Source organism: Colossoma macropomum, unplaced genomic scaffold (assembly GCF_904425465.1).
Source record: "Colossoma macropomum unplaced genomic scaffold, Colossoma_macropomum, whole genome shotgun sequence".
NCBI classification, from domain to species: Eukaryota; Metazoa; Chordata; class Actinopteri; order Characiformes; family Serrasalmidae; genus Colossoma; species Colossoma macropomum.
Genome location: NW_023494785.1, coordinates 14,436,438 through 14,460,097, shown reverse-complemented (window position 1 = coordinate 14,460,097; position 23,660 = coordinate 14,436,438). Strand labels below are relative to the sequence as shown.

At 39.5% G+C, this 23,660-nt stretch overlaps 2 protein-coding genes across 2 annotated transcripts; one reads left to right on the top strand and one right to left on the bottom strand.

Annotated features, from left to right (window-relative positions):
- Nucleotides 1-1,913: 1,913 nt before the first annotated feature.
- chtopb (chromatin target of PRMT1b) lies at nucleotides 1,914-6,200 on the bottom strand. Its single transcript, XM_036578827.1, has 5 exons — nucleotides 5,449-6,200; nucleotides 5,185-5,332; nucleotides 3,557-3,701; nucleotides 2,966-3,100; nucleotides 1,914-2,080 (listed from the first exon to the last, which is right to left on the bottom strand). The coding sequence occupies exons 1-5, from the start codon at nucleotides 5,610-5,612 to the stop codon at nucleotides 1,914-1,916; spliced, it is 759 nt and encodes a 252-aa protein (XP_036434720.1). The 5' UTR covers nucleotides 5,613-6,200.
- A 1,273-nt stretch (nucleotides 6,201-7,473) lies between these two features.
- Nucleotides 7,474-23,303, top strand: si:dkey-239n17.4 (mothers against decapentaplegic homolog 4). Its single transcript, XM_036583527.1, has 12 exons — nucleotides 7,474-7,581; nucleotides 8,582-8,827; nucleotides 13,835-14,009; nucleotides 14,434-14,457; nucleotides 14,936-15,154; nucleotides 15,923-16,150; nucleotides 16,865-16,969; nucleotides 17,370-17,423; nucleotides 17,511-17,694; nucleotides 19,315-19,483; nucleotides 19,760-19,898; nucleotides 21,782-23,303. The coding sequence occupies exons 2-12, from the start codon at nucleotides 8,591-8,593 to the stop codon at nucleotides 21,991-21,993; spliced, it is 1,746 nt and encodes a 581-aa protein (XP_036439420.1). The 5' UTR covers nucleotides 7,474-7,581; nucleotides 8,582-8,590; the 3' UTR covers nucleotides 21,994-23,303.
- The last annotated feature ends 357 nt before the right edge of the window (nucleotides 23,304-23,660 follow it).

Here is a 23,660-nt window from a genome sequence, read left to right as displayed (position 1 = left end):
CAGTGATGGGTTGTGTTAATGCTACAGCATACAAAGACGTTTTAGAGAATTGCTCATGTCCATCTTTGTACCAAGTTTGGGGAAGGCCCTTTCCTGTTCAGTCATGACTATGCCCCTGTGCACAAAGCAAGATCCATAAAAACACGGTTTGACAAGGATCTCCAGTGGCCTGCACAGAGCCCTAACTTCAACCCTACTGAACATGTTTGGGATTAACTGTATACTTCAAAATCTTGTGGAAAGATTTCCCAGAAGAGTTGAGGCTGTTATAACCACAAACGGAAGGCCAACTTTATATTATGCCTATGATTTTGGAATGGGATGTCCAGCAGGCTCATACAGAGGTGCTCAGTGGTCAGGTGTCCACATACTTTTGGACATATAGTGTATTTACAGAATAAAGACTTAATAAATGAAGAATATGGCACCAATCATGGCATATAAAAGTGGATCTTCCACTCAACAGTTAAGCAAAAAAAAAAATGTAAGACTGGACAGAGCAATACACCTACACCTCCTCAGGGAAAATGGTTTAATCACTCTCATCTTGATGTAATATTTAAATTGAAGCAATAACTATATTTAGCTTGAACTGACAGCTTTAATGTAATTTAAAGCATGTAAGGAGCTGAAATTCAATTTCAAATGTGCAAAACAAATTGCTCAAGAAAACAATACACAAAGATGTATTTAAAGGCTCACAGTTTTTCTATCTGTGGAAAACTGTCTTTTTTGCATTGCATCCATAAAGGACATAAAAATTTGAAGAGGACAGAAAAAAATGCCAAAGCACCTCCCCACCAAAACCTTTAGCATGAATGACAACTGCATTGTTTTAGTGCTGTAGGTCCAGGGTTTACAGTGCTTAACAAATCTGGCGGCACATTTAATCAAAAACAATGTTGGCCAGGTCTTGTACAGCTTAAATCTCTAAGCTCAAAATATTTTAGAACACAGAAATCTGAATTCTAAAACAAGCCCTAAATCTTATATTCAGTGCCGAGAAATCCTTTTCACTTTAGCATTTTGTCTAAAATGAAATCTTTCCTCAGTGAAATGTGTCTAAATGGAATAACAAAAACTGAGATCTCAGCTGTATTTATCTGCCTGGCAAGGGAGCTCAAGACTACTGTCAACTACAAAGGACCTAAAGATTCAGTCAGCTCCAGCCTAACACAGCTCATTAAGCAATCAAACCACTCAGAAGATTAACTAAGGATTAGAACAAAGAAAATGCTGAACTACAGAGTACTACAGCACACGAGGACCAATGGTTTAGACCAATTATGTGCAGAGATCCAAGATCACATCAGGAAAACCCTTACAAATTAAGCCATTACTTAACATCTCCAGTTACGTTACAACAGCACATAAAAGGCAATTGCATAATACTGCACAGTTTCAATTACTCCTTGCCTCCGTGCACTTGATACAACTCAACTCACAAATGGCTCTATAATCATGAATCATGGAATAGTTGAAACTATGCAATACTGTGGGTCACAAGGAGCACAATTAAACACTGCTCTGCGACAAACAGCGTAATACCATTTTAACCAAAAAGACTGATGATCTTCCTGCTCGTAAATAAAACAGCATGAACTATGCTTGGCTAGGCAGAGATTGCAAGAACAAGGAAATGTCACATGCAACCTACAGCCCTTGTCTGGCACGGAAGCATCTTCATTCTGTAGAAAGGCCTTTCAATGGCAGGGGCTAGGGTTAGGATAAGAGTAAATGGTTTGGTCTCAAGTCTCAAATAAGTATGTCCAATAGCTTTCCTTTCCTTTTTCCCCCCCCTCAGCCAAACATATCAGCAGAGGAAGCATGCTGTAGCAGTAAGATTTTTGTCCCCAAAGTTGAAAGCACTGTGAAGCCTTGTTCCCACAGCCAGACCAATCTACAGCAGCTCCTCAGTCAACTTCAGCCATGTATGCATCCAGCTGTGCATCCAGGTGACTCTTGGTCATAGACATGTAGTCATCCAACTGCTCATCCAGCTGCTCTCGAGTGGGGACAGGGCGATTCTCTGCTCTGTATCTTCCTCCACCCCAGCCACGACCTACAAACGCCCCACGCCCTCCTGTGGCCAGACCTTTACATGCAGAGGGAGAGCGGGGGCTTTGCACTCATACATACAAAAAGCTCATGTTAATTCAAGTATTAGCGAGACAGAAAGACACAATGATTACAAAACTGAAGCAAGATGAAATCTGAATGTCAGGTGGCATGGCATCTTTGGGACAGTTGTGATGTGCCGGAAACTTTTAAAGACTACACTAAAACTGATTATAAATGAAATCTGAACTTGACCAGATTTACTCAGATGTTACAGTGGATGCACAGAAAGTTCATACAAATCACCTTCACCCTCATACATTCATGCAGCAATGCACTGCAAGCTCATTTGTCCCCTTGGTTAGCTGTTTTTAAAGGGACAAAATGTTAATTCAGTTCAATTTTTTACAAAAGAAGCAGTCAAAAATCAGTTTTACAGAATCTGCGCCCAGACCCTGTGAACAAGTTGTAAGCAGAAAAAAATAACTCAAGAGCCTGAGGAAAACACACTGAGAGGAGCCAAGACTCAAAAGAGGAATCCATCCTCCTCTAGACTGCAGGGATAACAAAATTAACATACAGTACAAACCTATGAGTGAGATTCACTCGGATCAAACAGAAAAAAAAATATCTGAGGTTAAGTAGTGATGGACTTTTAACATTCGCCAAAATATCAAAAAATGACAGAAAATGGTCTGGTGGGCTATTGAATGTGCTAGACACATATAGTGTTTTAGCTGAGCACGAGAACATGGTAAGTAAGGACTTCAATATGAGAGTGATGCTAAAAAAAAGATTAAGGCTGCATGATTCAACATTAATAAGATGTTCTGGGCTGAAAAGAGATTTTCCCTTAAAAATGAGGCACAGAAGATGTGTGTTGTAGTGTCAGTAATGAATCTCTTACCATTGCCTCTCAGACATCCTCTTACACCTCTGTTCTGCATCACTCCTGGTCTGCTTATATGAGCTCCACGCTGCTGGTGAGTCAGGCCTTCATGTGTCACTAAACCAGAGACTACGCCTTGCAATCCTTTCATGCCTGCAGATAAAGAATGTCCATGACAAACCAAGACCTCTAATTTGAGATCTTTAGATATGTTTACTGAAATTTCAAAACCTAATTCATCATCTATACCACCTATAAATCAAAACACTCAGAAAATGGCAGCAGATGACACTAGAATAGCAATATACTTGATCTGTGGTGTCTGGTTATTTGACAAAAATGACAGTTCACATGAACCAAGTTTGTACCATCATAAAAGTAACCTGTACTTGGAAAAGAAATGGGGCAAAAGATGTCTAGAAGATGATTCTATGACAATTTCTCAAACCCATTCACACTACACATGCACACAATTAGAGGCAGGCATTAGCAAGCACATCCAACACACACACAAACACTTACTTCATATTAAAATTCACACTCCAAAAATCCAAAACTGTGTCAACTGAAGAAATATACAAAAATAAACATGCAGAAAGTTCCACTCACATCTCATTGATAATGTTCCCCTGAACAATGCTCCTCTTCCTTTTGGCCTGCCCCAGTGCCTCGCCATCCCCCACAACCCTCCCCTCATCAAGGGTCTATTTAGCCTTGCCTTAATGCTCCGCTTACCAAGACGCTGCTTCATACTCTGTGTGGTGAAGGGAAAAAATGATGCATGTATCAACTCCATACCCGAGTAAGACATGGAGTAGAAAACACAAAGATCAAAGCAATAAGCAAAACATGGTGGTAAGCCCTGGAGCTACATGAAGTCCTTCTGGAAGAAACTGCTGTATCATGTAACACTGACTGTAGGCAAAAGATCACACTGTCTACTGAATACTCACAGATTACACAACATACAGCACTGATACCCTTTTATCCGGTTTATCCGGTCAGGACCCCCATGGACACTTACAGAGCAGGTACTATTTGGGTGGTGGATCATTCTCAGCACTGCAGTAACACTGACGTGGTGGTGGCGTGTTAATGTGTGTTGTGCTGGTACAAGTGGATCAGACACAGCAGTGCTGCTGGAGTTTTTAAACACTGTCCACTCACTGTCCACTCTATTAGACACTCCTACCTTGTCAGTCCACCTCGTAGATGTAAACTCAGAGACGATAGCTCGTCTGCTGCTGCACAGTTTGTGTTGGTCATCCTCTAGTCCTTCATCTTTGGTCACAGGACGCTGCCCACAGGATGCTGTTGGCTGGATATTTTTGGTGGGTGGACTGTTCTCAGTCCAGCAGTGACACTGATGTGTTTAAAAACTCCAGCAGCACTGCTGTGTCTGATCCACTCAGACCAGCACAACACACACTAACACACCACCACCACATCAGTGTTACTGCAGTGCTGAGATCCACCACCCAAATAGGACCTGCTTTGCGAGGGTCCATGGGGGTCCAGACCACTGAAGAACTGGGTAAAAGGGGGGCTAACAACGTATGAAGAGAAACAGATGGACTACAGTCTGTAATTGTACAACTACAAAGTGCACCTATATAGTAAGTGGAGCTGATAAAATGAACAATGAGAGTAGAAACAAGGAGGTGGTCATAATGTTATGCCTGATCGGTGTATTTGTGCATTTAAAACACATATAAAATGCATGAGCATGAAAATAACTCTAAACATACTGTGGAACTGCTGCAAGCCACGTAGTTAGGCATCACACAATTCAGAACACACAATTAGGAACTAAATCACACAACCTGGCAACCAAGGACCGTGTCTCATCCTGCATAACTGCTCTGACAGCATTTTTAACACTGTACTAAGCAAAATAAGTACATCAAGTGCATTAACATAAGCACGTTATGTGTTTTGATAAGTCAGGAAACACACCTATGTTGAAGTAACTGCTTTCAGAGTCACCATTTGGGTGCCATGAGCAACATCCTACTCAGCCCTATCATATTCTTTTGTATACAAGAACAGAAAAATCTTAGGCCTCACTGCACTTTTTCTATAAACTGCTTATACCGGTTATAGCAAGAAATGGCCCCGACTGCTTTCGTATCATACCATCTCTCGTTTACATGAGTGACCCCATTATTTGGTTGTTACCTGCTCCCTCTCATTTAGAAGAGAACATTCAGTTTTGTTGTACAAAAAGTGAAATTCACCGGTATTTTCTGCAGGGCAGCCAATACTGAAGGCCAGTTGGCCATCTGCTGAGCCAGCCGTTGGTTCTTCAGTGAAGCTGTCTGTTGCTGCATGTTGGCTCCGATGTCACTCAGCTCTGGCTGGTTATTCTTCAGCAAGCTGGTGAAGCTAAAAATGGGAGAAAGAGAAAGATGAACAGCAGTTAACAGTCCACGTGTATATATATTTATTAGCCTATTTGTACTGAACTTTTGTGTTTTTCTATGCAAACATTTCAGACTGACCGGTCATGTAAAGACATCGAAGATGTGCTTTTCAGATAGAGCTGTGAGGATGGAGAATTCATTTTCAACACCCGACACTGTAACGGACAGAAACAAACGGAACATATACAGCAGGTTATATTAGTTATAAATGTGAGGACCTGAAGTTCCCATCCAGATGACATCGCAGTGTATCAACAGCTGCTATAAAGCCAGGTTAGCAAGTGAACAAATTAACGTAAATCGGTACGTTAGCGTTCTATTTGTTCTGCAACTAACGTAACGTTAGCTTTACTGTACGTTACGCATCACGGCGGTTAACGCGGACAGCGCCTGTAACAACACGAACAAAGCAAAAAGAAAGAAAACAGTCTAACGTTAATACTACATAACAGTTTTATCCCACTAAGGTCACTGAAAAAGACAAAAAAATAAAAAATCTGAAAACCTTAAGGCCACTACAATCGTTAAACACGGAACACATTTTGTAACGTTAGCTAACGGCTAGCTAACGTTAGCTAGCTAGTTAGTTAAATCTGGGCTGATGAAAGTAAAAATAATACTTTTATTACTCAAAGGGTTGGCGTTACTTATTTTGCTTTATCAATTCGGCTGCGTTAAGCAAAAAACCAGATACCGTTTAAACGTGATTTGAATGCGAAACACCACTCTACAGCGGTGGCCGCCATTTTCACATCGATAATACCAGCTAGCGAGAACTAACGCTGCACGGAGCTCAAATTGGCATCCCACTCTCCAGCTTCTTGTTCTAATTTTTCCGTTCCACCTTAAATGGTGCAGCAGTTACATTCAGGCGCCTGAGTGGAACTACTGGACCACTTAAGGTGGAACGAGAAAATTCGGACTAGAAGCTGGAGTGGGACTCTCAACTTCAGCCTCGTTAACGCTTCAAACCCCAACTCAGCTAGTTAGCTAACCTAGCTAACATAACGTATGTTAACGAGGGGTGCGGTTCAGGGACCTCAGCTTGGTACCTAGCAAACTGTTTTCTTACCACATATAGCTACCAAAACACAGCCAGTATGTTTATATTATTATGTCACTAAATGAACACATCCACAACTGTAACGTGAGTACATGCGGCAAATGGCGACAAACAGTGAATGGCTAAAGCTCCGACAAGTGAGAAAATGGATCAAGGAAAACTTTTCTCGTTATGAATCCCGGACGCGTAATTTCACTCAAAGCGCCATTCAGTATCTTAAATGTAAGAATAAATGTGAATCCAGTTTATAACTGAAGCAGCGCAGATTTCTTCACTCACACGTTAACGTTTTTATTAGATCAGCGCAACTCAAATGAACCTTCAATCGAATTCACGCCTCTCCTCTTCTTGGCCTCTGCGAGTCACTCTAACTGAAAATTAGCATTTCAGCTTCAGACCATCTCTAAGTCGCCACCTGGCGGCCTCAGAGCGCAAACAATCAGCGACGGTCTTTACTCATGTGCTCATTATTATTAAACAGATTGTTTCGGTTATGAAATCTGATTGGCTCAGCCGCGTCCGGAGCCGTCGCGTCAGAAATTGAATTATGTATTAATGCGCCAAACTGTTAAAAACACTGCGCTGGTCATGGAAAAATCTAGGCTACAGATTTTTTTGTAAGACTATTAACTAAGATATTATTACATATAAAATAGAATTAGAAATAGAATTTCATGCAATAAGCCCTTTACTGGTTCACAGCTGTAGATGTAGTTCTGATAAAAAGGTACTCTGTGGAAAAACTCTTAATATCTGAAATGAACTGATTTCAGTCAGTCCAAAAGAAGGCAGGTAGTGTGAGCGGCGAGAGAACTGAACTGAAATGAAAAAGTTCGTTTGAGGCGACGCTATCAGTACTAATGACAGTTCAACCATCCTGTCTGCAGACCAGCAGGCGTTGAAAGTCGCGTCATCGTTGGCCGTGAGTTCGTGTCTGTATGAGAGGACGATGGTGATTGGCTGGATTCTCGAAAAACCCCGCCCATCCCCCCCTCACCCACCTCTCTGTTACAGAACGTAACGTCTGGGAGCAGCAGGATGTGCGAATGAGAGAGAGTGAGACAGATAAAACAGACAGAGGCAGACAGGCATACACAAGTTCAGTCCAGAGGAGACCACAGCGTTTACACATGTGACAGAGTAAAGCTGTAAGTGCACTTTTTAATTCATTACATTCTGTTCTCTAACTGCCTGTTCCTACATGAGGCGCGTACGGTGTTTATTAAGGAGCATTTGATCAAGAACGTTAGACAGTAAAAGTTTCTAGTTGTAAGAAATAACAGTTCAGATGATCAGTAACAGCTCAGGTGATGTGTTTGTGGCTTGAATGTGAATAAGAACAAGGTACTTACTGTTTAAAACTTTATGTAGTATTGAGCATGGTTGAGTTGGAATGCTGGAATTACTTGGAATTACTGGAATGCTATAATTGATTATTCATGATACACATCCAGCAATGGTTATGAAAAAGATGGTAATCCATGATAAAATACTAATGCTAAGTAGTAATCTACTAGTCTTCATCTTGTCTTATGTCTTTTCCTAAGTAGACCTCTCTTGTTCAAATGATCGTTCCTTTGAAAACTCATCTCCTCTTGCCAGTGTTAGAGGACCTGCCAAAGTTCAGCATGAGAAATATGATAGAAAATAATATTCCACTCTGTCTTTGTGATGTGGCCTTGCTTTGCGTTTTCTGGGGCACCCTCATCAGTATTTGGATAGATAGATAGATTAGATAGATAGATAGACAGACACACACACACACACACACACACATACAGATAGAAAACTTTATTGGTCCCAAGATAAATTGTTACAGCAAAAAGCACTGTGCATACATATTTCAGGAAAAACTATTTAAAAACTATGCCCAGCAATGGACTGGTGACCTGTCCAGGGTGTATCCTGCCTTCCACCCACGACCCATAAGGATAAGCGGCTTAGAAGATGTGTGTGTGTGTGTGTGTGTGTGTGTGTATGTGTGTGTGTGTGTGTGTGTGTGTGTGTGTGTGTGTGTGTGTAATTAAAAACTAAAGAATTGCACTTGACTTAAACAACACTGTGAGTGTTCCAACTGCGGTTGAATGCAGGTGAAAATGTTCATAAGATATAATAAGGTAGTCTTTAATGACAATTCTCCTGATCTAGGGCTCAAGGATGTCTGTCAGCTCCCCGAGTAGCAGTGACGCATGTTTGAGCATCGTTCACAGCCTCATGTGCCACCGGCAGGGTGGGGAGAATGAGGGCTTTGCCAAGCGTGCCATCGAGAGTCTGGTGAAGAAGCTGAAGGAGAAAAAAGACGAGCTAGACTCCCTCATAACTGCCATTACCACCAACGGAGTCCACCCCAGCAAGTGTGTGACCATCCAGAGAACGCTGGACGGCCGGCTGCAGGTCTGAGCTTAAACAGCAATGAAATTAAACTTTACCGGTCAACTAATAGCCCATAAAAGAAATCACCACATATCGATGCTGTCTTATAAAAACCTCGTAATTCCATTTTACACCATTTGAAAATGTCAGTTGGCCTGTACATTATGTCAACATTTCATGGCCAGTGGCCCAATAGAAATTGTCCAAAATTACATGGAATAAAATCTTGTTAGCTTCTCAGAAGAAGGTTTTCCTTCTGTAAGGTTACAAGGTTTTGTTGCCACAGTGACAATATGCTTTCACAAGAGCTGATTACACATTGTTAAACGCTGTTTATCGTATGCATGCAACTCTCTGAAACACCACAGTGCAATTCTAAATTCACACAATAGCAGATTCCTCTTTGATCCAGTCCAGTGCTGGCAGTCAGAACATTGTGAAACACCACTGAAGTCCAATGTTGTAATCCTCTGTGGTGTGACTGATAGGCTATTTTGCTCCTCTTCCTCTGTGTAGGCAGTGCTCAGTCTGACTGACAGTGCAATTGATTATAGACTTACTCTCTTACTTACTCTCGGCTGGTTGTAACCATTATATATAAGTTTAAATGTAAACAGGTTGTAAATATAAATGTTTAGAGTTCAACTTCATATATTAAACTAAAGTGAGTTGCAGCCTACACCTGCTTTGGGGTTGCTGGACCTATTTAGTGGCTATTGAGCAAAAAAAAAGGTAGTTTTTATGGTGTAACCTGTCTCATTAGAGTAATGTGTAAAGCTTAACATGGTAAAAAAGTTAAAGGAGTTTTTTTTTCTGCACAATTCAAGTGTTGAGATGTAAACAAAGTAATTCATTTTGATGTGAAATGGTGTATTGTAGAGAAAATTATGGACCCAGAGTTGCTTACAGTGATGGTGATAGGAACCAGAGGTTGCAGTGTCTACAACACAAATATATACAAACATAATTAGTATCCAAAATGACCGGTGAACCTACATATGTCTTCTAAATTTTCATGTGTAATGTTGATAATGATGAAATAGTGGTAAATCTGAAAAAATAAGTTTCCTTTGGGTACTACTTTGCTATTTAACAGCCTACCTGTCTCTATCTGCCATGAATGGATTTAAAAAAATACATTTAAGGCCAAAATCTTATCTCAAAGCTATTGTAAAACAATGTCAAAATATTCATCACCATTTAATGGAAAAAACTTTTTGTGAGATGGCTTTTAGAAGCATTATCACCCCCATGGGAACAATTCTGACTCAGAAAGCTTTTTCTTGAACTGAGTATTTCAAGTCAAACCACTTTGAATGGCTTTGTTTACATCTTAACCATTTATTTCTGTCGAAAATTTGAAATAATCAGTGGAATTCCCCTTTAAAATGTTGTAACTCGCCTACAGTTGAACTTTAATAGCAGTGGCAGAACCAGTTACTGAACTTAATGACACTCTTGAAGATTCACATGTTGCTGTAGTGTGTTGCTTTGGCAGTTTTGTCACGATCATCCTAAGACAAAAACTCTCATGTACTGAAGTAGTGAAAAGCAAAAACACCACTTGTATTCAGAATGGCTTCTGTCACCCAGTTTAGGACTTCATTGTGGTGATGTGAATATGGTTGTTCTGTACTTTTTGGCTGATGAATATAGAAAGAAGAACGCACTACAGAAAAGAGGCTCAAAGTTCCTCTCCCCTCCCCCAGTTGCAGACAGTGCGAGGGAATGAGAAAGAGAGAGAGAGTGGGAGAGAGAGAGAGGGAGAAGGAGGGGTGAGGGAGAGAGAGGGTTGTTTTGTCTGAGACACAGGAAAGGGGCAGGGTTAAGTTAAAGCCTGTCTGTCTCTGAGTCTGTGTGTGCGTGCGTATGTGTGCGTGTGTCTGTCTGAGAGGGTCAGTATTTGAAGTATGCGTACACAATCTACACATGCTTTAAGCGTGTGTTCACTGTAGTTCTGCACTCAGTGTTTATCCAAGATCTGTTTGTCCAGTTCTAAAATTGCATTTCCAAGGTGGCTATATGCCACAAAATGTACCACTTTGCCTTGGAAGTCTGTTAATTATGAAATGTTTGTGTGTGTGTGACTGAGATTGGGAAGTGTCTGTCCAGCATTACCCTTTGTCTGTGTGTGTGTGTTAGTTAAACATAATGGGAAATGCAAGTGAATGCCAAGTCTGACCCTTTCTTTGGAAGGTAGCTCCTTTGGGTGGGACATTGCTGTAACAGTATTTAGAGCAGCAAATTATATCACAACATCCCTGTAGTATTTGGCCAACTGGTTGGGACAGATAATGCCAACAATATTCCAAGTTTACTTTTACTGGTTGGGACCCAAAGTTGAAGTTATTGGACATTAATTGGACACATTAATTGAACACATCCAACAGTTACACTGAAGTAAACATTTTGAGTGTGTTCAACAATTTTTTTCATTTTTTCATTTGTGAAACTGGTAACCTTTGATTTAGCAGTGTCCTATTGTGAGTTCCAAGTAAAAAGAACTGTCCATGATAGATTTACTGCCACTTGAATGATAAGAGGTTATGACGTTTGATGACATTTTAGTAGACAGAAAGCCAGCTGGAAAGCAGAGCTTCCTAGCATTCTAAGCAGTTTGCTGGTTCCTGTTCCCTGGGTCTTATTTTGCATCAGTTATCTTAAAATGAAGTTAATTTTGGGTTGTTACAAGTTATCCCCAAGGTAAAGTTAGGCTTGGATGTGTTTTACTTATATATTTTCTGTACACCATGATAGTGTTTTGCAGTTTACCAATCCAGCGTATATTACCATTATCTTAAGGCGGTGGTCCCGGAGAACCCCTTGCTCTGCACATTTTTGTGCAGTGGTCTCTGACTCTGGTCCTGGAGAGCTACTTTCCTGTATAGTTTAGTTCCAACCTGTATTCAGCAAGCTGTCCCACCCCTTACATAACTCTAATACGTCTGATTCAGCCAATCAGGGACTTGGGAAGAGGGTGATTAGCTGGAGCAGTTGTAGCACATTGTAGTTAGAACTGGACTCTGCAGAAGGGTAGCTCTCCAGAACCAGGGCTGGAGACCAACACACCTGATCCAAATAATCAGCTCATTAATAAGCCCTTCATGACTTGAAGTGGGTGTGTTGGGGGCTGAGAAAAGACTAAAATGGGCAGGGAAGGGGTACTCTAAGACCAGGGTTGCAAACCTGTGTCATAAGGTATAAGGTATACAATTGGCTGTGCCCAACCTATGATCAGAGTATTGAGTAGACAACATATAATCCTCTGAAATGGATGATTCTAGACCTATCACATTTGTTGCACGATTGCCTGATTGCAATTATTTGAGCTTACCACAATTATTTTCCACAGTCTTTTGCTTTCACAATAATTTGTTTACATCACAACATTTGTGTCAGTTAGTTTGAGGCAAAAACGTGCAGATAAAAGAAATCAAAAAAACATTTACTAAATCATGTTAGGAAAACAACACAAGGTTTAACTTCTGACTAATGCTACTACTCCTTTGGAGGGCAGCAGTGAGTGATATTTGTTTATTTCAGCTTAAGCCGTTTCTGTCGTCAATCAAAAGTCACTAAGCATGGACAGCTAGGAAGTAAGATAGTTAGTTAATCAGTTTGGCCACTTTAGGCTTTTACTTTAATAGTTGAATACTTAGTTCTTAGACTGTCTTTGATACCAGTGTGGTGCTATCATTGGCGGAATGTTTTTAACAAAGCCCAGCAGTTAATGTGCATAAATGTTTTGTGTCATATTTCCATTCATAACATTGTGGTACTTATTTGGTACTGGTAATTCATTTAAGGCATTCATTTGCTACAAAATATTTAAATAGTGTAATTTTGATTTCTAATTAGATTAAAAGTTCAATTACATTGAGTGAAAGGATTTTTTTACAGTGCATCATCTGAAAATATTTGTCACTTTTTCAATAATTTAAGTATTATGTCTTTAACCTCTTCAACTCCTTGAGACCACCGGTAGTTCCAAAACGCACTTCGTCATATTCTTCATGACTTTCATATTTCATAAGCTACATTCAAAAGGTGGGTGTCGTATGAGAGCTGTAACTGTCTTCTTTCCAGTCAAATAGATGGGTAATGTAATTTTAAACCCTTATAATAGAAAAAGCTGAACTCTAAACTATAAACAGATGGTGTCTCTTCAGTGATCTGCTCTGTAAAAATTATTTTTATAAAATAATACAAAGAGCATCTAACATTTTTGGCTTTCAGCAGTAAATTGTAAGCATATAGCAATATGTATATGACATAAAACACATGTTCTGTTAATTTGAGGGGAGCTTTTACAAAAAATAAAATAAATAAATAAAATAAAAATGTACATTTATTTCATGCAGTTACTGAATAATTTGCCTTATGATTTGGTTATATAAATTCAGATGGAAAAAACAAAATAAACCCTGGAGAATTTGTGTCATTGACCCTAAACCTGTTCTACAAACATCTTACCTTTGATTTTGTGAACATAGCTTTAATTATTCTATGTTTTGCTAACTTCAGGTTTACATTGTAACAATGTTCCAAACTTACTTTTACAGCCTTTTAAAGTTATCCATGTCTATTTTTGCGCTCACATGCTCGCACACTTCCTTCTCTTTCTTAGCTTGTCCTTCACACACCAATATTTTTTCTTTGGTGATGTTATGCCGCTGGAATGGTTGAATCAGTCTGAATCATACCGTGTTTGAGCTCGGCAGGAGCTTTAAAGCTTCACCACTTCAACACTCAGGCCTCAGGCTCTGCTATATTACAATCTTTTCTCTGCCATACCCTTTTATTTTGTTCTCTCCTATCTTCTTATCTCTGGAAGAGTCGAACATGTTCAGAATGTGATAGGGAATGTACTATAATAACATATTCCTTGTCTTGCTTCTCTTTCCTGCTCCTAGCATTGCCCCAAGACTGTCTCTACTTTTCTTATACTCTCTTCCTCTTTGTAAGCATTGCCTTTTTCTCTCATCCTCGTCATCCAGAGTCTGACGGGCCCTGTCTGTACTCCTACAGGTAGCAGGACGAAAAGGCTTTCCCCATGTCATATATGCTCGACTGTGGCGCTGGCCAGACCTCCACAAAAACGAGCTCAAACATGTCAAGTTCTGCCAGTACGCCTTCGATCTCAAGTATGACAACGTGTGTGTCAACCCCTACCACTACGAACGGGTGGTGTCTCCCGGCATCGGTATGTGTGCAGCTCTCATTAAAGAGTAAAGAAAATAGGAGTGTTAGACCAAAAGAATAGCAGACGTGTAACTCATGGCTAGGCCTAAGTGGAATCTGTGGAATCTTGAACTCTTAATAAATAAATTACGTTTTTATTTGTTTATAACATTCTGAAGAGTGTTTTTATACAACTGTGCGCTGTAGACTCACACAAGAAGTCTAAAAAAGATTCACAGAATTCACTACAATTTGCCAAAGGAAATAATTCTTAGAGGAGAAGACAATTTCAGCAGATTCTCATGATCAGAATACAGTACTCTGTTAGTGTCAGCATTGTAATTTGTTACATTGTAATTAGTTTTTATTCACAAAATTGCCTAATAAGCTTTCTGCAGCTCACTGCAGCTCTTTGGTGTTTCTGTCTCTGCTCTTTTTCCATGCAGTTGGACTGAGTTTGCAGACCACAGGTGAGAGGCTCAGGATCGTATTTGTTGTCACTGTCTGTTTGCTGTTGCCATATCTGAATGTTGTTGGAGGTCAGGGGGTGGGGCTTGTTTTCAGGTATTCCTTTACCTGCTTATCACTACACTTGATTGTATGTTACTGTCAGCCTGCTCGTGCTCAAAGTATGAAAACATCTCTAAATGTGTCAGAGGTAGACTCAGTGGAGCTTGTCTCATCTGAAGCACTAAAGGAGGATGCCTATACTTGTGTATTTAAAGATAAAAAACAACAGGTTTGGCCATTTTTTTCCGAATCAGTCTGTTCAATATATCTATGTATATTTGCATTGAAGTGAATTTGACTTAATAGGCAGTACTGAAATGTAATTATACCAGAAAATATAAAAAAGTTCTGGTAATGTCCTTAACAGCTTGAAATAAAATCCCTAAAAGACCCTAGTTCATGCCAAGCTGAAGATTCTCATGCTGTTTTTTGTACTAGCTTCCCTCTCCCTGCCCTCGTCGGGCAGGCCAATAAAGGAAGAGTATATTCATGACTGTATTCAGATGGAAGGGCCATCCAGGTTGCCCTCCCAGCAGGACCATCGTGCCCCAGACCACTACAGCCAACAACTGCCCCCCCTCCAGCTGCCTCCAGAGCCCCATCACCACTCCCCTCCCTCAGTAACCCTTTACCCCAGCCTGCCCCTCTCCCCACCTGGTGAGTCTCACTGTCTTAAAACCAAGAAAACAATGAATTAAATCTCTGGTAATTATTCTCAATAAATTTTGTAATTTAAAATATTAAATTAAGGCTTATTTTTCTCATAAACAGCAAGGGATATTTGTCGTTAAAAGAATATTACATGAAGATTTTCAAATATCTGGGCTTGCATTCTTAAAAGTGTCTTGCACAGGTAAAAAGATCAACATCTAAAATAATTCTACCACTGATTAACTCTTAATATTCAAGTCTGATCTTTTCAATTTCAATTTAGACCACTTTTGTTTACATTTCATCAAAAATTTAAAATCACAACCTTATCTACAATTTGTGAATCCAATCAGATAAACATGAAAAGCAAATCTGACCTGGATATCGGATCTCAAGATCAGATAGTCTCATGTCTAGGCATATCTTTAGATTAGACATGGTCTGATAGGATAGAATCAGCATTTTATTAAAGCCTATTTCTTGTTATTATATTATCTTATTGTGAATGGAACATTACAGTTTACTATTTATCATTTAATAACGTTTGTTGTTCCCCAAATACTTGAAATGGTGAATAACATATTTAAAGTATCTTCATATGTTGGTTTTATAATATTTAAATGTATGTAGTATAAGCTGTATATAAAGTAATGAAAAAGATTAAGATGACAGCTGATTTCAAATCTTTGGACAGTAGTGTATATTCAGACGTCATCTAAAGAGGTTGCTTATTCTACTGTTTATTCTAATGTCGGTCTGTTCGTCTATGTACAGCGAGCAGTTCCAGATTGTCCCTGCAGGGGAGCCGTACTGAAGGCCTGCTGCAGATAGCCTCTCCTCCAAGCAGGGCTTTGGCTTCCAGCTCTCCCCCGACTACCCCCACTGCCACACACCCACCAACACACACAACCACACACACGCAGGCTTCCGGCCAACAACCCGCTGACAGCCAGAGTGACTACAGCACCCCCAAACACACACAGACACAGACCTCCTACCACAGTGAGTACTGCTAACAGAGTCACATTTAAAAATCATAATGAGTTTGATTATATGGGCATATATAAGGGGACCTGAAGCTCAATCATAAAGCTTACAGTGAGATCCACACAAACAGATTACATAAACGCAAATAATTGTAAATAAACTGAAAGGCACAATTGTGTTGATGTAAAATGTAATGATGTACTACAGTGGTTCTCAAACCGGTCCTCAGGGACCCCCACGGTACCCATTTTTGCTCTATACCTATGTGTTACGAGTTACTAGAGCAAAAATCTGTACTGTCTGGGGGGCCCAGAAGAGAGGTTTGACCACTGATGTACACAGCTGAATTATGAAAATAAATGAAAAGTAAAATAAAATAAATTCAAACTCAATTTTTCACTTTTTTCAGTGTACAGAGCTGTGCATGTCAGAGTCCACCCTTCATTTATTTCCAGTCAAAATAGCCAAGCACCAATAACTAAATATGATATCAATTTTTTTTTGTATTGTGTGTTTACCCTTTGTCTTTATTACTTCCTGCGTCTGTTCTTTTCAGGAGACTTGGTTTCGGCTTCAGGACATGAAATAAATAAAAGGTGGCTTCTGACTTTTGCACAGTGCTGTACATATGAGCCCTGATTTTCAATAAATGCTCAGTAAGTGCTTATAGGACACTGTAAGTTCAGCAAACCTGTTTTTGACACACTAATACATTCTTCAAAACCTCAGCTACAACTTGGACAGGAACGAGTACTGCCTCCTACACACCTGTGGGATCCCAACAAAATGGGAGAAGTCAACAGCAAGCCCCTCCCCACCACACTGGTCATTTCTGTAAGTTGGTTGATTGTTTATTCTCTGTATTAATGCATTGTTGGGATTGAGCATGTTGAGCAGTTCATTTGTTGATGGTGGTTTGCATTTTAAAGTAATTTCACTGATCTTTTGAACTTAAAGGAATCCTTCATCATTTTTCAACCTTATTCGTATACGCCACATCTGTATCATGCAGTTGACCAACTCAGGCATCTTTTTGATGTGTTTCCCTGTACTTAGTAAAAGAACAGAAAACCCACTGACTCCAAACAAACTTATAGTAGAAATGGGAAGATGTTTCAGCATTTCTAAATCATAATTTTTCAAATTATTTTAATAAGTATTGGTAAATGTGTCTACTCTAAATTAGTCCTTTAATCAAACCTCATCTAATCTTCTGTGTAATATTTCTCACTAGGGTCTCAACATCACACTCCAGCCTCATACCCACAGCCAGTCTCCAACCATCCAGGTTCATTCATCACTACATACACAAACACAAACAGTCATATATAAACTACTTTTTTTACTTAAAATATTTTTTCCACTTGTTCTCCAGGTCCAGAGTTCTGGTGCTCCATCTCGTACTTTGAGATGGATATCCAGGTGGGAGAGATGTTTAAGGTGCTGGCTAACTGCCCTATGGTAACTGTGGACGGGTACGTGGACCCATCAGGAGGAGATCGCTTCTGTCTGGGGCAACTCAGTAATGTGCATCGCACAGACGCCAGTGAGAGAGCACGGTGAGAGTGTGTTTTTTACTGTACGGATGAGATGGTATGAACATTTTATATCATGATATCAGTGACCAAAAGTACCAGTTCACTAATACACAACCATATCACCACAGATATTACATTAATAAACTTTTTTAGTATCTTTACAGCTCCAAAAACTATGAAACCTTTCAAAAAGGTTCTGTATATAACCATCTATAGCACATTCTCCATCAGTCTGAAGAACCGTTTCATGATGCAAACTCTTTAATGATGCAAAAGGTTCTTTGAGTGTTCAGTGTTCTATATAGAAACATTTTCTTTACGAAAGAACCATGTTTTTTCAGAATATACATGATTATTGGAAATATTACAATTTGAATGTGGTTATTATTGAGTTTTATACTGCCATATATAATTAAAACCAGTAACCATCCCAGGCACACTTTATTTTAATCCCAGAATTACAAATTTCACTCGTTGATGGCTCAGCAGACTTAATGGTAATCCTGCAATTCTGTAGTAGAAATAGCATTAGACGTAAAGGAGACATGAGACACAGGAGAGATACAGGAGAGATGAGAGTTCAGTTCCGGAGTGCTAGTATCTTGGCAAATTTGAGCACAATTAACTAATAGGAGGATACACGTGTGAGATTACTGGGCTCTTTCGCTCTGTTTGTTATTCCATCTGATCTCATTATTATCTTAGCAGAAACTAGAGAGATATTAAGGATATCTTTTTTTTTAATGGGATGGTTCCCTCTGCTTACTGAAAAATGCTGAAATCTAGTGAAGCTCAGCTGATTATCAACACAGTTGCTGTTAGGATTAGGTGTAGAACCAGGTTTAGGATTAGTGTAAGGTTTAGATTTTTGAGGTGAGGTGAAAGGGGAATTCCATTGATTTTTCGCAGTTTCTGCATAGTTCAACCATTAAAATGTAAACAAATTTATTAAGAGTGGTTTGATGCGAAATGCAGCATTGTGGAGAAAGTGACTCAGATTTATATACAGTGGTGGTCGCAATGTCTACGATACAAATGCAGCTATTTTTATGTACTATTCAAACTCACCTAAAAGTTATTTCTGAGGTTTTATATATCATTTTGATAATGGTAAAATAGCTATAAAAATGAAAACAATTACATTTTCTTTGGGAACTATTTTGACTTACAGTGCCTTTCATGTACCTCTCCACCTGAACCGGGTTAAAAAATGTGTTTTAGGCCAAAACGTTTTTCAAAACTATCATAAGGCTTCAGGCAGCATATTCATAACCATTTCATGTAATAACTGTCTGTGAGGCCACTTTTAGAGTCAGTAAACTGATCAGAGGTCTTATCCCTATCACCAATAGTCAGGAATATTTCTGACATGTAAGTTTCTGTAGAATAATGCAATTCACATCAAATCACTCTGAATGACATTGTTCACATCTAAATGATTTGATTATGCGGGAATTTTGAAAAATTGGTGGAATTCTCCTTTAAGGTTAAGGTTAGAGTGAGGTTTAGCATTAGAGTTGAATAGCTGAATGCCAGTAAAAGGTAAATATCTACAATCGACAGTGTTCTCATAGCCTGCGCTGAGTGTACTACTGCTCATTATGCTATTCCAGTGTGTACTGTGTCTTTCTTCTGTCCCAGGCTCCACATTGGTAAGGGCGTGCAGCTGGAGTGCCGTGGAGAGGGGGACGTGTGGATGCGCTGCCTGAGCGACCACGCTGTCTTTGTGCAGAGCTACTACCTGGACAGGGAGGCAGGGAGAGCGCCAGGAGATGCTGTGCACAAGATCTACCCAGGAGCCTACATAAAGGTGAAATATTGCATCATTATATATGGATTGCGCCAAAAGTGTCTTAATGTCAGACAGACACAGTAAGTCTGCACCAGTTAGTCTTTGAAAGGGTTTGTTGTGCATTCCATGAAGAATGCATGTTATAAGATTCTTCTGACTCATAGGACCATTTTCATAGAGTGTTGGAATTGTGGCTTACAGTACAGCCCGATACACAAAAGCAGTTGAAGGTTCAAGGTTACATATTTAACAACTTCCACTCTCTCTTTCTCCTCACTCTCTCTCTCTTTGTAGGTTTTTGACCTCCGACAGTGCCATAGGCAGATGCAGCAGCAGGCAGCGACTGCACAGGCAGCTGCAGCTGCACAGGCTGCAGCGGTGGCAGGGAACATTCCAGGGCCAGGCAGTGTGGGGGGCATTGCTCCTGCTGTTAGTGAGTAACCTTTGACTTCTAACCATCTCTCTTTCTGCCTGTCTCAGTTTGGGCACTATATTCGTACACTATATTCTATGTAATTCTCTCTCTAGAGCCTGGATAGTGGGGTAGTATTGTCTCAAATCAAACACTAATGTTTTGCACTAAACAGAATGACAAATTACTGTGCAGTACCTCATGTCCTTGAATTGCACCTAGGTTAGCATTTAACATAGCTTGTTAGCAAGCTAAACATAGCATGTCCAGTTACCTTTGGATAATTTTTAAATCCTTAGCTGCATAATGCAAAAAAGCACAACAAAAATAATATCACACAAAAATGCAGTTGCAGCAGCCTGTAGCCATGGAATGTACTTTTAGTACATTATCCAGGTGCTTCATTTCCAGTGTGAACACACTGCTTGCACTAAAAGTTGCTAGTGCTACATACATAAGGCAAGGCAAGTTATTTATATAGCAGATCTATTAATATCAGAGGTGATATTTTAACAGAGTGAGCATTCAGCTACATTTCATTTAATACCTTTATAAAATTAGTGTCAGTACAGTAATAGGATCACAACAATAATTTAAATAAAAAAAAATGCTGAGTTGGTTTAAATCAACCTTGTCTTGGCCTTAAAAAGAAGATTTGAGACAGGTCTGTAGTTATTTAATAGAGTTTTATGGCAGCCATTTTTAGAGATTTTGCGGAAAATCCTTGACAGAAGTAAGCCATTAACTTTTTGCTGCAAATCAGTAAAATGCTATTTAGAATTTAAAAAAGTTTTTAAAGTGTCAGATGGCAGTAAATCGAGATAACATGTCGATGATCTTAAGCACGGAAGAGTTTCCTCAAGAGTTTTGTGGTGACATAATAACAAGGTTATTTATAGATGGTTGTAGAGACAGCATAGTTTCATTATTTGACTGTGTGGTGTTGATAGTCAATCTGATAGTTTTGATTTTATCATTGAGAAGACCTGCATATCATTCAGTTTTTCTGTGGAAAGGACTTCTGGGGCTGTCTGTTCTGAGGGGTTTGTTAGCCTGCCAGCCATACCAGATAGAGTGTGGGTGTTGTTGAAGTTCCTCTTAATAAAATGAGACTGTCTAGCTCTGCATAACTAAGTTAAAAGTAGAAAGACTTTGTTTATAGCACTTGATTTGAGACACAGTGTTTCTCTCTGCTGAGTTCAGTCCATTTGTTTTTGAAAAATACCATGTACCAAAGGTTAAGACAAACACTGTTGCAGTGTATAACAGTTGTGACCCATGCACATGTGTGCATTTTCTGATATAACAAGAGCGCATATATATTTTCTCAATTTTTTTTCTTTCAGTAGTAATTAGGACTGCAGTGAGCTGCACTGGCTAGAGGCTACACTGATTAGTGGACAAGGTTGATTATTGAAGAAGGCAACATAGTGTTTACAAATGCTCTGTAATGTTAATAAGATGCACGCAGTCATACTGACAGATTACAATACAGGAAGTGTTGAGGGCCATATGGCTTCTTAATTGAATATAAGGACAAAATAAATAAAAGGACAAAATGTAGTAAAATACAAAGAGAGAAAAGAAAAAATGACTGACAAATAAAAAGAGAGCAAAACTTAACTTTAACATTTAATATAATATAATATGAAATGCACTTTTAATAAGACCTTTTATATGAATTTTTTTTCATGATACACATTGTTGGGAGTGGGCTTTACACATACAAGAAATATCTATACTATATTATGATTAATACCACCTTTATTAAAGTAATAACAATGTATTTTTCCTTTATACGTAAGCCACTACTCCTTTCAAAAAATTTTGGAATGAAGCTCTTCAATTGTAATTTGCAGTCCTGGTGGTAATTCACTGTGATACTCACCTGTGCTTCTCCTAAGGTTTCTCTGCGGCGGCAGGTATAGGTGTGGATGACCTGCGGCGTCTGTGTATACTGCGTTTGAGCTTCGTGAAGGGCTGGGGTCCTGACTACCCACGCCAAAGCATCAAACAGACGCCCTGCTGGGTGGAGGTGCATCTCCACCGTGCCCTGCAGCTGCTTGACGAGGTGCTGCACACCATGCCCTTCGCTGATCCTGGCCCTGCTAACTGACCTGCGAACAGAGATTACAAAGAAAGACTTCAGCAGTATTACAGCAGCTCTTGTGCACCACAGCAGCCCTCAGACCAAGAATAGGGAGAGAGAGACAGAGGGAGAGAGAGACGGTGATACGCTACATAGCTTCTCTCGCATACACAGCACGCCCGCATGAGCAGACAGTGACTCATGGAAGCAGGCAAGAAACACACGCGAGCTTTCCACTGCCACGGCCAGCAGACTGAGCAGACCTCCACGCTGACCTGTGTTTAGTCCGCGGAGCTGTTGACCACATTACCATGGAAATACAGACCAGAGAGAGAAAGATGTTTTCAAAGCCCAGGTAAATATGAGACCTTGAAAGTGAAGTGTTCAGCAGTCTTGATAGAGAGGCTTGTGAGACACCACTGAAACCTGTGGGCCGTCCTGACTGGAACCGATGACTCATGGTATTCTAGGCTGAGGAGATGATTCTAAATGCTGAGTCTTGCTGTAAAGCAGTGATGTCACAGAGCTTAATATGGGGACTGATAAGAGATAAACAATCTTCATGCTGATCTTTGTTATTTTGGAAAAGCAGGGTTACTGCTACAGTGCCTTTTTGTAACCATCAGACAGTATTTTATTGTAGAAATAGTGGGTTTTGGTGAAACCAAAGCACCAATTCATATCAAGTGATAACCATGCTATATTTAACAGTTTATTGTACCAAAGAAGGGATTGTATTGTTTTCCTTTATTGCTGTACCATAAGACAAGGATTGAATATCGTTTAAAATTGTTGGATATCGATACATTGACTCTGATACTGATTCCTGAACAGTACTTTTTTATATTGTTGCTGTCCAAAAAAAACAAGTATCTCCAAAATGGTAACTTCGCAGGAGAGGGCAAAAACGCCCTTAACTTTTAATGTATGTTAATGTAAAGTTATTTTATTCTAACTGATTTTGGAGCATTTCAATTGATGTAATCATCATGACATTTTCACACAATGTAAAGGAGAACTGCCATGTTCAAATGACGTAGAAAAATAACAATCACCAATATATCACCAAAGATACATGTTTTTCTTTGGACAGCGACAATATCTTCCTTCAAATTACCTTCTTTTGTTTGTGATTTAAACCAGACATGAGTATGAGCTGCTGGAAGTGGGTATATTTACTGACCACAACTGATTGCAAACTAATCAAGAAAAACTGCTGCTGATAACATGCAAACAGAATGTAATTCAGACAACCAATCATGAATGGAACAACATTCACTGACAGATTTCTTATGTATTGAAATTTGGTATTGAATGAAATTTTTCAGTTCTCTGTAGTATTGAAGCAATTCAGTCAGTACCATCAAAGTATTGAATTTCAGTATCTAACTACTCTACACAGATGCCCTTTAAAGGGCTCATATTCTACTCTTTTTGTTATTTATTTTTCTCCCTGACGTCCACTTGTTTGTGTAATTTCTTTGTACCTAAATGGTCAATTCTCTAAATTTTCTAAACTCTCTTTGTTGCGCTGTGCCTTTAAGACACATGTATGTAAATTATCTCTGCTCTGATTGGCTGTCCTGTATTGTGCCTTATTAAGAAAGCAGTCCAGGCTGAAACACTGCTTAAAACTTCAACATGAATGGGAGGGGCTAAACAGCTCTTGGCTGAATAGGTGGATATGTGTAAAT

What these genes read in the sequence shown, in the direction of transcription:
- chtopb (XM_036578827.1), bottom strand. Translation starts at nt 5,612, where the DNA reads ATGTCATCTGGATGGGAACTTCAGGTCCTCACATTTATAACTAATATA. An exon ending in CTGCCCTGCAGAAAATACCG is followed by an intron (nt 3,702 to 5,184) that starts GTGAATTTCACT and finishes TTCACCACACAG; the next exon opens with AGTATGAAGCAGCGTCTTGG. An exon ending in GGGAACATTATCAATGAGAT is followed by an intron (nt 3,101 to 3,556) that starts GTGAGTGGAACT and finishes CTTTATCTGCAG; the next exon opens with GCATGAAAGGATTGCAAGGC.
- si:dkey-239n17.4 (XM_036583527.1), top strand. Translation starts at nt 8,591, where the DNA reads ATGTCTGTCAGCTCCCCGAGTAGCAGTGACGCATGTTTGAGCATCGTT. An exon ending in CCACCACACTGGTCATTTCT is followed by an intron (nt 16,970 to 17,369) that starts GTAAGTTGGTTG and finishes ATTTCTCACTAG; the next exon opens with GGTCTCAACATCACACTCCA. An exon ending in GGGCATTGCTCCTGCTGTTA is followed by an intron (nt 19,899 to 21,781) that starts GTGAGTAACCTT and finishes GCTTCTCCTAAG; the next exon opens with GTTTCTCTGCGGCGGCAGGT.